The sequence below is a fragment of the Natator depressus genome, chromosome 3, assembly GCF_965152275.1.
Source record: "Natator depressus isolate rNatDep1 chromosome 3, rNatDep2.hap1, whole genome shotgun sequence".
Classification (NCBI taxonomy): Eukaryota; Metazoa; Chordata; order Testudines; family Cheloniidae; genus Natator; species Natator depressus.
The window spans coordinates 42,272,938-42,285,052 of record NC_134236.1 but is presented as its reverse complement, the minus strand read 5'-3'; the positions used below and the strand labels follow the sequence as shown (position 1 = coordinate 42,285,052).

General features: G+C 41.0%; 1 protein-coding gene across 1 annotated transcript in view; it reads right to left on the bottom strand.

Moving 5' to 3' along the window:
• ARHGEF10 (Rho guanine nucleotide exchange factor 10) overlaps positions 1 to 12,115 on the bottom strand; it is a 176,930-nt gene that overhangs the window by 39,819 nt on the left and 124,996 nt on the right. The window contains exons 23-25 of the mRNA XM_074947778.1: positions 10,212 to 10,298; positions 7,827 to 8,050; positions 6,464 to 6,621 (exon numbers count right to left, since the gene is read on the bottom strand). Coding sequence (XP_074803879.1) covers positions 6,464 to 6,621; positions 7,827 to 8,050; positions 10,212 to 10,298 — 469 coding nt within the window. The remainder of the gene's footprint in view (positions 1 to 6,463; positions 6,622 to 7,826; positions 8,051 to 10,211; positions 10,299 to 12,115) is intronic.

Sequence of the window (12,115 nt, the reverse complement as noted above, 5' to 3'; positions counted from 1 at the left end):
AGAGTCCACTGAGAACTCAACTCCTGGCATCACCAATTCATGCATTGTGTGGGTAAGAGAAGGGAAACTCCCCAGCTGAGGGAGACACGGGTCCCAGTGGATGGGTGGGGAGGGACAAGCAGGGACCAGAACAGCATTCTTGGGGCGGGGGAACATTTTTTTCCTCCATGTAATAGTCTGAAGGCAAACTGTATTATTGCATAATTTAGTTTTATTCTCGGTTCTTGGTATGATACAACATGATTTAAAAAATTACTTTCCCCATCAAAATGTCCATTTATAGCTTGCATTCATTCCACCGCCCCACTCCTGGTGCCGTCAACTGAGCTGAATTTAACATGCATCTTTTTGTTTGGTAACTTCCTGTCTTACTCAGCAGCACCATTGATGATTTCAATAATGCTGCCAGCACAACTCTGGGAATAGGGTTTGTTAGTTTATTTGTGCAGTGGAGCACACACATTTTTATATCACGTGGTATATGAACAGTGGCGAGTGATTTATTTAATTTCTTGAGGATAGGACAATGGATTTAAAAACAAAATGATGTTTGCAAATAATTGCACATTTCCCATCATCTGGGGATAACTATTTTAGGGCTCATCCCTGCTTTCCTCTGAATACAGAGTGCATCTTCATATGCCCAGGAAAACCCTTCACTGCACGTGCACATGGTGAGCACAGTAAACAGTATTTTCCAAATAGGAACCAATATTGCATATCAAATGGCAGGATTCCAGTCGAATATAAAACATCATAGACTTTTTCTGACTCCAACTTCTTTTAAGTCACCTACATAGGTGGCATTGAAAGTACCTGCCTTAAGTAAGTAAATAAGATTAGGTAACTAACTCAATATTTGCAGTATACAAGGTATTTCCTGTAGTATGGATAAGGACATAAAGCCAACACCAGGATAATAGTATTTATCTTTTTCAGTACCACTGCTAGTCCATCGCCCTTGTACAGTTAACAGTATTTTGTTCAGTCCAGGTTTAAATCTCAAACAAAGGGGGCTCCCATCACTTCCATTAGGAGACTATTCCACAGACTGAGTGGTCTCACTGTCAGGAAGTTTGTTATGAATTTAAACTGTCCCATTCCTAATTTCATCCCATTATGTTCCCCTTTAACTCTGCAGGATAATACCTCATCCTCCTTGGTGTTAATCCCCTGCAAATGTTTGCAGATTGTTATCATGGTGTTACTTAGTGGTTGTTTAGCTAAACTCTTTCACTATTTACTCATAAATCAATATTTCTAGTCTCCAGATGATTGCTGCTATTGTTCTCTGAATTCCACACACTAAGTCAACGTTTTTCTGGCAGTGAAGTGCCTAAAACTGAACACAATATTCCAGGTGCAACATACCTAAACTGTATAAAAATTGAGTGTTACTTTCCTGTCCTGAGACACAAAGCCTCTGAGAATGCAAGACAAATGTGCACTGACCCTTTTCTGCTACCATATCTCATAGCTAACACATCTGCTTGGCTGTTCAATCACTCCCAAATCTCCACTTTCCAAGTTTCTTCTGCCTGCATCCCATGAATATCTGTGTTTTGCATAATTATCTCACCAATGTATTAAGTATTTTTGTTTTCTTCCTCCCCAAGTTGGACCGTAATATTATCTTCTGGCCATGCTTCTACCTTCCTATGTATGATTTTTTTATACTGGTGTTTATAGCTTCTCTTAGTTTAGGATCATCACCGTTTCTTTAATGGGTTCTTTACTCTTCCCTGACAAGGCCTCAGTCCTGCAGCTGGATCTGCATGAGTGACCTTTGCATTTGCACCCTGTGGAGCCCTATTAGTTTAAAATCATACAGCAGGAATGGGGTCAAAGACTTGACCTAATACAGATCTCAGCAGTAACCCACTACAAATTCCACCCTTCCCTTCAACTTCCTACTTGGCCATTTATTATCTTTTGTTTATGGTCCTTCAGTCCCTTTCCTATCCACTTGAGAATTTTCATACGCAAGTGGATTTGGATTAGTTCTGATTGTAAGACTGAGATGTTGTATCAAATGCTTTATTAAAATCAAAATATGTATTTCATTTACCACTTTTTCTCCATCCACTAATTCTCATTTTGTAATTCTACCAAAAAAGCAATAATGGTTGACTGGCACATGACATTAGATGACATAAGACACATGGGCTGGTGCTACGCTACTTTACAGCATCCTTTCAATTGCAACAACGATGATACAAAGCCAATACACAAAGTAATAATACAAATGAGATTAACAATTTTGCCCTTTCATTCAATGAGGAAAAGAAAAACTAGAAAAGAGAAGCAAGTTAGCATGAATTTTAAAGCAAAATGCAAAACTTTTGCTAAGTGACTGGTGCATTTATCTCAAATATCCGAAATAACTCAAAGTAACATTGTCAACTTGAAAATCAAGACACTGTAATAGTTTTACTACCTATTACCATTAACGTGTAGAATTATGACAACTGAAAGAGGAAAAATGTTTCCTCTTCCTCCCCCGACCATTCCCAGTTCCCTTGCCCAGCCATTTCCCCCCTCCTGACTTCTCGTCCAATCTGTCTTTCCCCTCCCCACACCTCCAACCTCCAGTTAACCCCGTACTGTCCCTGTTCCCACTGGGGGTCTTTCTTATTCCCTAGGTTTCTTGTCCACCACCCTCACACTCCTTGTCCAAACTTCTGTGCCCAGAGAATCCCAGTTCTCACCCCTATACCCTGGCTCTTCTTCAGATCTGTCTTCCCTCCCCTCTCCCTATGGTTCCCAGTCTTAGTCTCTTTGCCTAGCTAATCCCAATCTCCACTCCCCAGGCTCCTTATCTGATCTCAGTCTTCTTCCTCCACCCATTGGCTTTCAGTCCCTACCACCTCATTTCTCTCCCTGGCTCCACGTCCCAGTCCCAGCTAGTCCCAATCTCTCCCCAACTCCCAGTCGCCGTTTTCCCCCTCCTCCAGCATCCAATCCCATATCCTCTTCCTGTTCCACCAGGTTCCCCCAATACATTCAAACCAGGTAGCTTCCTCCTCTAGCCTGTCTGGGCCCAGCAGGGTCAGGGTCAATGAAAGCACAAGAGAGTCAGGCTTCTTGCTCTTAGTTCCACTGCCTTTACTTGGACCTAGTATGTTCTAGAGCAGCCGGGAATTGCTATTGGATAGAAAGTCCTGCTAAGCCCCAGGCCTGGATGGAATCTTAAGGGAACTGAACTGATAAGCTCTACCAAGTCTCTTGTGCAAACTGTGATTTTTCAAAGACTTATAACTTGGTCAAATTTTGGTGGATTTACATGAGGATGGCAAAAGGCACACCCCTGCCATAAAGGCAACCCTCTGGCCATATTTCAAGTCTCTGCTCCAAAGTAGAGAGAAGCTAAAGCTTTTCAAGAAAGAGCCACAGATTTTTGTAGCCTGGGCAAAACGATGTATTTTTCCTTAACCTCGTTCTCAGTAATGTCTGGACTGTTTTGGCAGAAAATAAATAAATAATCAGCCTCAATCAGATACCCAGCATATAAAATTTCAGCCCGAACAGCTAAAATTTGGCAAAGTTTTAAGCAACTGAAAACAGGGTCTTATAATGGGAAGTGTCAAGCAACCTTAATAAAAAGCAGTGCTACCCACACTGCCTATAACGACAGCGCTTTGTTATGGGCAGTTTCATTTTTTCCCCAGTAACACTACTTTTACATGTGTAAAATAGGACTGTACTGTTAGGATAATGTCCTTTTGTCTGTGTGGCTGTTTCATAGAACATCAGGAAAATAAACTAGGAGAAGTTTGAGGCACAGGCAGTATCTCAAATTACTTATAGCTCACTTTTTGAAATTGATTAGATTTCAAGAAGACCATGTTCCTTTACCTTTGTTCGTTACTTACTGCTGTTTAGCTGATTTACAATGGGGAAGTAAAAACATTTTGACAAATGGTTGTCTAGTTACATAAAACATTGTTGTCCATACAGAAATATGCAAGAGAGGTAGTTTGGCTGTGAAAATTCCCCAGTCCTCCTCCTCATCCCCTCAGTTTCTAAACATGCCTTTTAAATTTCCCTTTAAAGGAACAATTTGGGACAATTCCTGCCCCCCTTCCTGCAGCCACAGTGTGCTCTGACTGCAGTGAAATGGGTAAAAGTTCTGAAGGTGCAAAGAAGGGGGAGGGGCAGGCCTGCAGGAACGCAAATGGGCATCTGTACACACTGGACAATTTGAAGCTGTGCTTTACCAGATGAAAGCAGTGGGGCAGGTCAGAATCATTTTGGGGCTAGAAATAGAATGAGGCAGACCTGGTGGATTTGTGACTACACACATCCACTGCCCATTCTGTTTTTTGTGGGAAGGAACCAGGATTGAACCTGCAGTAGCAGCTGCAAAATGGCTATGCAGCCTGGAAGAAAGATTTTTCCTTCCTTACCCCATGGAACTCCGCAGCGCACTGCCCAATTACATAAAATGTGCACTGGGATTTGCATTTGCCTTTCTCTGAATACGGGCATGCAGATAAGAATGTCTGATTTAGTTGGGGATTGGTCCTGCTTTGAGCAGGGGGTTGGACTAGATGACCTCCTGAGGTCCCTTCCAACCCTGATATTCTATGATTTTATGATTCTTAGTGTAGCAAGATGCTTTTATTTAGAAAATATCCAATATTTCACTTTTCGGTGTAATCTTTTAATCTGTATACATCAAATTATTAGTGCATTGAACTGATGTCTGTGACTGGAAACTGACACACATTGTAAAACTAAAGGGGACATTTTGATTCTGTGCTGATAAATTACGTGAAATACTTATTAGGCCACATTCTCCGTGTCTCTTGTTCCACAGCTCAGAATAGTCTGTCTGATAAAATAGGTCAGTGCTTCATAACAACACTCCTTCAGGACTGACTGTCTGGATAAGCACACTGTGTCTTACACATGACCACAGCAGCAAACTATATGGAAAATTGATGTTAATATGAAAACAAATGACTGGTAACATTTTTTATTAGGCATGAAGAGCTGTAACAACAGATGTGAGGCAAACGGTAGGGGAAGACACTGCAAGATGAGTCAGAAATGACTGGATGTAGATTTTCCATGTCAAAGGTTCAGGCAACCTGAACACAATCCTTGTTAGTTAAGTTCTTTATACTGTACAGTACTGCTATCTGATTGTCCTCTCCTTAATTGCCTCTGCAGAAGTGGATCCCAGAGAATCCATGCATCTCTTCTCGCCTACAAAGGGGTGCAACTCCCGTTTTTGGTGGAGTGCATCCTTGGAAGCAGCTGTGTGAAGACAACTGTAGTCTTAAATGACTGCTCAAACCCATCACATTCTGAGGAGGTTGTCAATTCACTCCTTGTCCCCAGCCCTACAGCCACATATAGCAATTGGAACCATCGGAATGATGTTGTGGGATGCACCTGAGCATGATCAAGTCCACCCCATTGCTACATTAGGGACAGGTTCTTCCCTGACTGTGCGTAAGTCTGAAGTAGAAATGCTACAGCGCCAAAGCGAAAGATGTTCTTCTGTTGCTGTGGTAAATCCACCACTCCGAGAGGCAGTTCCTAGGTCAACAGAAGAATTCTTCCATCGACCTTCCAGGGTCTACACCAGGGCTTAGGTCGGCTTAATTATGTTGCACAGGGCATGACACTTTTCACAGCCCTGAGCAATGTAGTTAAGCTGACCTAACTGTGTAGTGTAGAGCAGGCCTGACATTCAGTTGGGGAACATTCTTAAAAGGGCCTGTGGTCTAATGCAGCTGTCCCTGGAGCAAAGTCCACAAGAGAGCTCAGTGAGGGAGGCAAGGAGAGGGCCATTGGGCTAAACACGGTAGCTGGTGGGAAAGAAGCATCCTTCACACCTCTTGTTTTGGATTCCCCACTGTCCAAATTTAACCATACCTTAAAACCTTCTCAAATAAGAGCAATGGGAAAGGGAGGCCTCTTTGTGAGGTGCATGAGCAATGTATCTAGAGAGGAACTATCTATCCCCCAGCACAGTTTAGTCACCATTTCAATTTGGATTTGCTAAAAGAGCTAGCAAAGAGAAACCATTTCCCTTCTCAGATATTGGGAACTAGATTGACATTAGCATCTGTACTGTGTTAAATACAGTATCTTGATTGTTATCACCTACAGTAAGCTCTCTAGGCAGGGAACAGTCTTTATATGTGTTTTACAGTAGCTAGTACAACAGGGACCTGATCCTGAGTGGGGCCTCCGACAGATAACATAATGTGCATAACAACAATACTGATATAACAATAATAAATCAGGACTAACAGCCAAGCACACACCATCCTTTGGAAAGAACAAAAGCCATAAGGCTATAAAGAAAACATTTCAAAAGTAAATGTTTGCATCAAATTGTAGTAACTTCAGTTCAGAAGCTGTTCAGGAAAGGAAAAATATAGCAGTGGAAATCTGCTCCTGCCAAAATATATTGACACAGGAGTTCCTCAGGATGTTATTACTCTACCTTCTGCTTTTGTGTAGATTGCAATGTTCCCATTAACCAGACCAGCAAACAAGTACTGCGACAGATACGTTAGGCTCATCACAGTTGATTTTTCTGGGGTGAAGAAGTGCTGAAGTCGAACTTTCTTTGAGCCTTGATGACTCTTGTAAATAGAAATGCTACCAAAAAAAAAAGGCACGCAAAAAATGTAAATATGTCTTATTCAGTTCTTACAATAAAGGTCACAAAAGGTTTTATGGTAATAAAAGTATTGGGGAAAAATAAAGTTCCTTTATTACGCTAAAAAATGTTGTTCATCTAGTCCTTTTCATTATTACTTTATGCCCAAACAATAAATTCCCTGTATTATGGAGACTTCATTTCAGATGGAGAGACCTTTCTTCTACAAGATACTGTCCTCTTACGGACCCAGAGCTGTACCTCTCAAGGGCCTGATTGAAAGCCCAGTGAAGTCTTTTCTTGACTTCAGTGAGCTTTGGATCCAGCCCTACCTGACAGAAGAAAGAAGAAAATAGTTCAGTACCAGAAATCAATTTTAATTTTAAATTCTTTGTCATGGTACCTACACACTATCATGATGGATATGCCAGAAATGATAGGTAAATAGGTAGGTCTGACATGAACAGCAGTTTACACATGCAAAGAACTAGTCTGATTATGCTTTATTGCTTTAAATTTAGAAAATTTACAACATTATTTTTATAGAAAGAGTAGTCCCTTATTTACACTGGCAGGAAAAGCACACAAATTCTCATACTTATGTTCTCAACAGTTACATCCTCCATCCTTTGCTTACCATACCAACAACGTCACACAGACCTATTTCTGTTTTTCACTACTGTACAGAGATAACCTAGTCAAAAGACTCAGTTCATACGTGATAAACAACATCAACGTGTTTTATTTTATTAGCATGACAAATTTCTGTCAAATCCTGCAAATGCAGCATTATAAAAGCTAAATAATTACTTGCTTTTCGTGTTGCTAACAGCACTTCATTATTTTCAAACCCTCCTGATTATTAAAATGATGGAATGATGTAATATCCTTAAAAATCTGTACTTATGTCTTTACATTATTTAAAGGAATTAATCCTTTTTCTTCAGAGGTATTTATTAGTCTCTATGGTTTTTATCCCATGTATGATAAGTTTAAAAAAAATTTGTGTGGAGGTTAATTTTTATTACATGTATGTTGTTACTGGATTATGTGATAGGATCTTGGGATAACTGATGCGTCCGTTTACTCATAGGTGTTATTTTAATGAGATTTTCTGAAGTGTACGTAGAATTGGGCGGACAATTTTTATTGTAGAGTAGTAAACAAAGTAAATTATAGGCAATATATTGAAATTGACTATCACCTTCCTTCCTCCATGCCCAGGCAGACAGTAGGCACTTTTGAGGTTTTCGTAGCCACATTTTCAGACTCTGGAGCCACATTTAACTCTCTCTGTTTCTCCTCCTCTGGAATGTAGACCATGCAGAGAATGCGTGATTCCACATTGAAGCACTCAATAACCTTGGGACTGGAGTTTTGAAATGAGACAATTGCAATTTGGCCCATCTGGTTAGTGCAACTGCCAATCTGAATTAGAGAGTAACGAGAAAGGAAAAGATTAACATCCTTCCAGGGCAAGATCACAGTTAACCATGACAAACACATGGCAAACTAATTAAAGACAGCTTCTCAGGTTCTAAGCACTTAAAGGAGCTTTTATGTGTTAATTTAGCACACAAAAAAAGTTACAAGAAAACACCAATCATAACATAGTTTAAAATATTGCAAAAAAACCATGAAATTGGTTTTCTCAGCACACTTGTATACACAGTTCTGACATTTCTGTTTCTAAAGGAAGGTTATTATATACCCTTTTGAGACTTGTGTGTATACATAATGCAATGTAATACAAATATAACACAGAACATTAGTGTGATATAATGCTTCTGTAACTAATAAGTTTTAGAAAGCTCTTGTAGCGGGGCAGTCACCTGCTCCTGCCTTAAAAGGCTTAAAACAGCCCGGGGAGAGGCCTTTGCCAGGGAAGGAAAAGTGGGGCTGATTGGGAGAAGCAGCCTCAGCTGGAGGCCACACACCAATCAGGCCGTGGCTGGCTTAATCAGGGCCCAGCTGGCCCTTATAAGAGGGCAGTGGGCCAGGAGCACACAGTCTCTCCTCTAGCTGTGGAAAATAGGCCTGGCTGCTGGGGAGCGCACCAGGGTACTTGAGGTGAAGCAGGGCTGGGGAAGGCCAGAGGAGCTGGGAGGATCCATACTGGAAAAGCCCCAAGCTAGAGACCTGGCAGATGGCCTAAAACAGGGTACTGGGGTTTGCAACAGGGCAGCCCAAGGGTAGGCGGAGGCAGCAGGTCCAAACCCCCCATTGCCTATGACGACTGGCTTATACAGACTGCAGTCGGCCCCAGTGAAAGGGGGCTAGATGGTGACTGGCAGTAGTCCATAGGCTGAGGCAAGGTGGGGATAGAGGGTGGGGGGTTTCCTGGGGAGGGGAGACCCAGATCTGTGGGGTATTGCTTGGAGGGGCAGCACCCCAGGAAAAAAGGCACCGGGGTCTGGGAGGGACACGGGGGCCAACAACAGCGAGACACCAACAGAGGGCACTCCAGAGCTGGTAAAAAGAGCTAATTCCTAGACAGCCAGCAAGAGGCGCTGCAGGGGTGAGTCGCCTCCCTGCTATTCTCTATAATAGCTTCACTATAAAACCTAGAGCTGGAAGCTTAAGGTTCATTATTTTCTGTAATTTGAGGGCCTGAAACAAGTACTGTACCCTAATGGAAAGGATTACCAGCTCCCCATGGTATTAACTATCCATTTCTATCCCTGTTGGTTAGGGAGGTATTGGACCCTACATATCTCACTGCACAAAGATCAAATATTGCCAACCCTGCATGTCATACCAGTGTGCATTAGGGAGGTGGGAATGCTGGGAGAACTTCCACTTTAGGGCAAAGAAATAAATGTGTACATAGGAATACTTTAACTTTTTATATTATTTTATTATTATAATAATATATAATTTATAAGAGAAGAAGAGAACATTCTGGTGTGGTATAAAGATTTTATTGGCACGATTTTGTGATGACTGTATTCGTAATTAGCAAAGCCATGAGTGAGTTACACCGATCATCTCAAATCAGACCTTTAGAAAAGAGTATTTCCACCTTTTGCTTCTACTACTGAAAGTTGCCAAAATATCAGCCTCTAAAAGAGTGACAACATGAATCTGATTATGTAAGGAAAAGCTATTCAAATTGGCAGAGGTTTTAAAAAAATCCATTAGTTATACTTTCTGGCTTGAAGGAATGCCTTTATAATTGGGATAATAATATTATGCCAGCACAGTTTTACATCTAGAGGATATAAAAAATAGTCCCAATCGAATTTTTTACAACTCTTTAAAACATTTCTAAATTATGGAATGGATGATGGTATGTTGTGGTCTCATATGTAGTTTTATTGCAACTCATTTGAGATTAGCTGCATGGCTATGCTGAGTTCTTGGGCATTTCTAACAAACCATGTCACCAAATAATTTGTGAGCGTGGATGTGAGCTCACAAAGTAACAAGATTATGGGGACAAAACTACTGGATTTCTGTTGTAGTATTTAGCGATTCAGAATGTGCATGCATATCAAATCCATGTAGTGTGAATTCTTACAGAAAAATAAGAAAGAAAAATTGAAAAAGAAAACCCATGCCTCACTTGGTGTCTGAAGACTTAACTTACCCACAGAAAACCATGCTCCATGGAACAGGAATCTGGCTCAGTTTCACTACAGAGGTAAGGGTCAGGATTATAAGCAGCACATTCAATCTTGAAAGAAAGAATGAAAAATTATTCATATTTACAATGAAAAAGATACAGCCATCCTTTTTGAAGGCCCCATGTCAACTAAGCATTTTAAGCATACATTTAAGTTCATCCTAATTCAGCAAAGCACTTAAGTACCACACTAAATGCTTTGCAGAATTGGGACCCTTATGAGGAGTAATGGATTTACATCCTCAATATAACACCACTGGAATTACTCTTTAAAGTTTAGGTATACATTTTAAAATGCATTTAATTAATCCAAACTAACATTTACACATCACAGTATATTCAATTCAGTAAAAATGTATTTTCTGAGGCATTAAATAAGAAATTATGCTTTTAAGTAGATAGTCTCCATCTGAAATGTTCACTAATGCTCTTCTCTCTAACGAAGAAAAAGTTGTGGAGTTTGCTGTCGCTGTTGCAATGTGACAGGAAAAACTCAAGATAAAATTGGAGAATTTAAAAACTAAGAAATAAGGCTATTTTAAAACTCCTTCATATACAGCACTATCTACTCACTAAGGAAAAGACTTTAAAAATGGGTGCATAAATTAGGCTCCTAAAAATCCTACCTTAGGTACATATATAAACAAGTTGATTTTAAAAACTGCAGAGCACCCAGCAGCAACCCCCCTGAAGTCAATAGTTGTTGTTGAGTGCTCAGTACTTTTGAAAATAAGATCACCCATTTTAGGTGCCCACATCAGGATTTATGGATAGTTTTCTCAAAGGCAAGCTTTATCATCTGCATTCTCCAGCAAACCAACATCTGTTTGCATGGCAGCCCATTAAAAGAGTAGAAGGCGGCCACTGAGAGATCAAGAAAAACAAGAGCTCTCCAAGTCCAGTTCAGCGCAATGCTCGCTGACACTTGCTGAAATTGCAAACCCCAGTAAAGTGTATTCTCGTTGCTATAATGGCTACATCCATTGTTGGTGAAAGAGACGGAATTTGAGGTTTGGACATCTCTTGGGCTGCTTTTTGTGCCTTTATTCAACACTTGGTCAAATCTGATGAAAAGTTTTCCATAACTAAATTAGTGGCACTTTAGCCCCCAATTTGGCAACCCTGTAAGTTCAGGGCCTTTGATAGGAAATCTGTTTTAAAGGAACAGCATCCATGTACTATAAAACAGTATGCATAGCATAGTGAAAGATGATAGGCAAGGCCACCAGGCTCGCAGCACAGTGTGGTAGGGGCTCCTGTGGCCTGCCCATATGCTGGGGCCCTGCCTCCATGCAGCGGCAGCAGAGGCAGTCCTTCCCACTGCAGAGAGACAGGGTAGTAGCAAGGTGGCTCCGCCAACAAGTGGCCATGCCTCCGCATGCTAGTCTCAGGAGTGACAGCAGGGCCCCCTCCTCTTGGAAACAGTAGGGATGGTGGTAGGATGGCTCGCTCCTTGGGAGTTCTACACTCTCCTCCTGTCAAATGGTGGCATGGGTAGTGCCCCCTAGAGTAGTGAGTCTTAGAGTTAACTTCCCCTTTGAGATGCATAGAGAAATTGACACATCTTAGACCTATTATTTCAGGCTCTCTGCAGACTCAGGCAGATGTCACTGCACATGTTTCACTAAGTTACACTTTCAAGCTTTTCTTTGCAACTATGAGGGCTAGAGACTTTCCTATTTATTTTAAGTAGGTTGAGATTCTATTGTAATCACATGATCCCAGCAGCTAGGTCTCAATTTACATTTTAAAATTGAATTTGATTAGCATTCAGTAGGCTCGGAGTCAAAAATTATTCAATACAGCAATAGTCCACTGTTTTATGGGACCCGAACATGTATGGTTTTATGGGAGACTGGAGGTTTTAC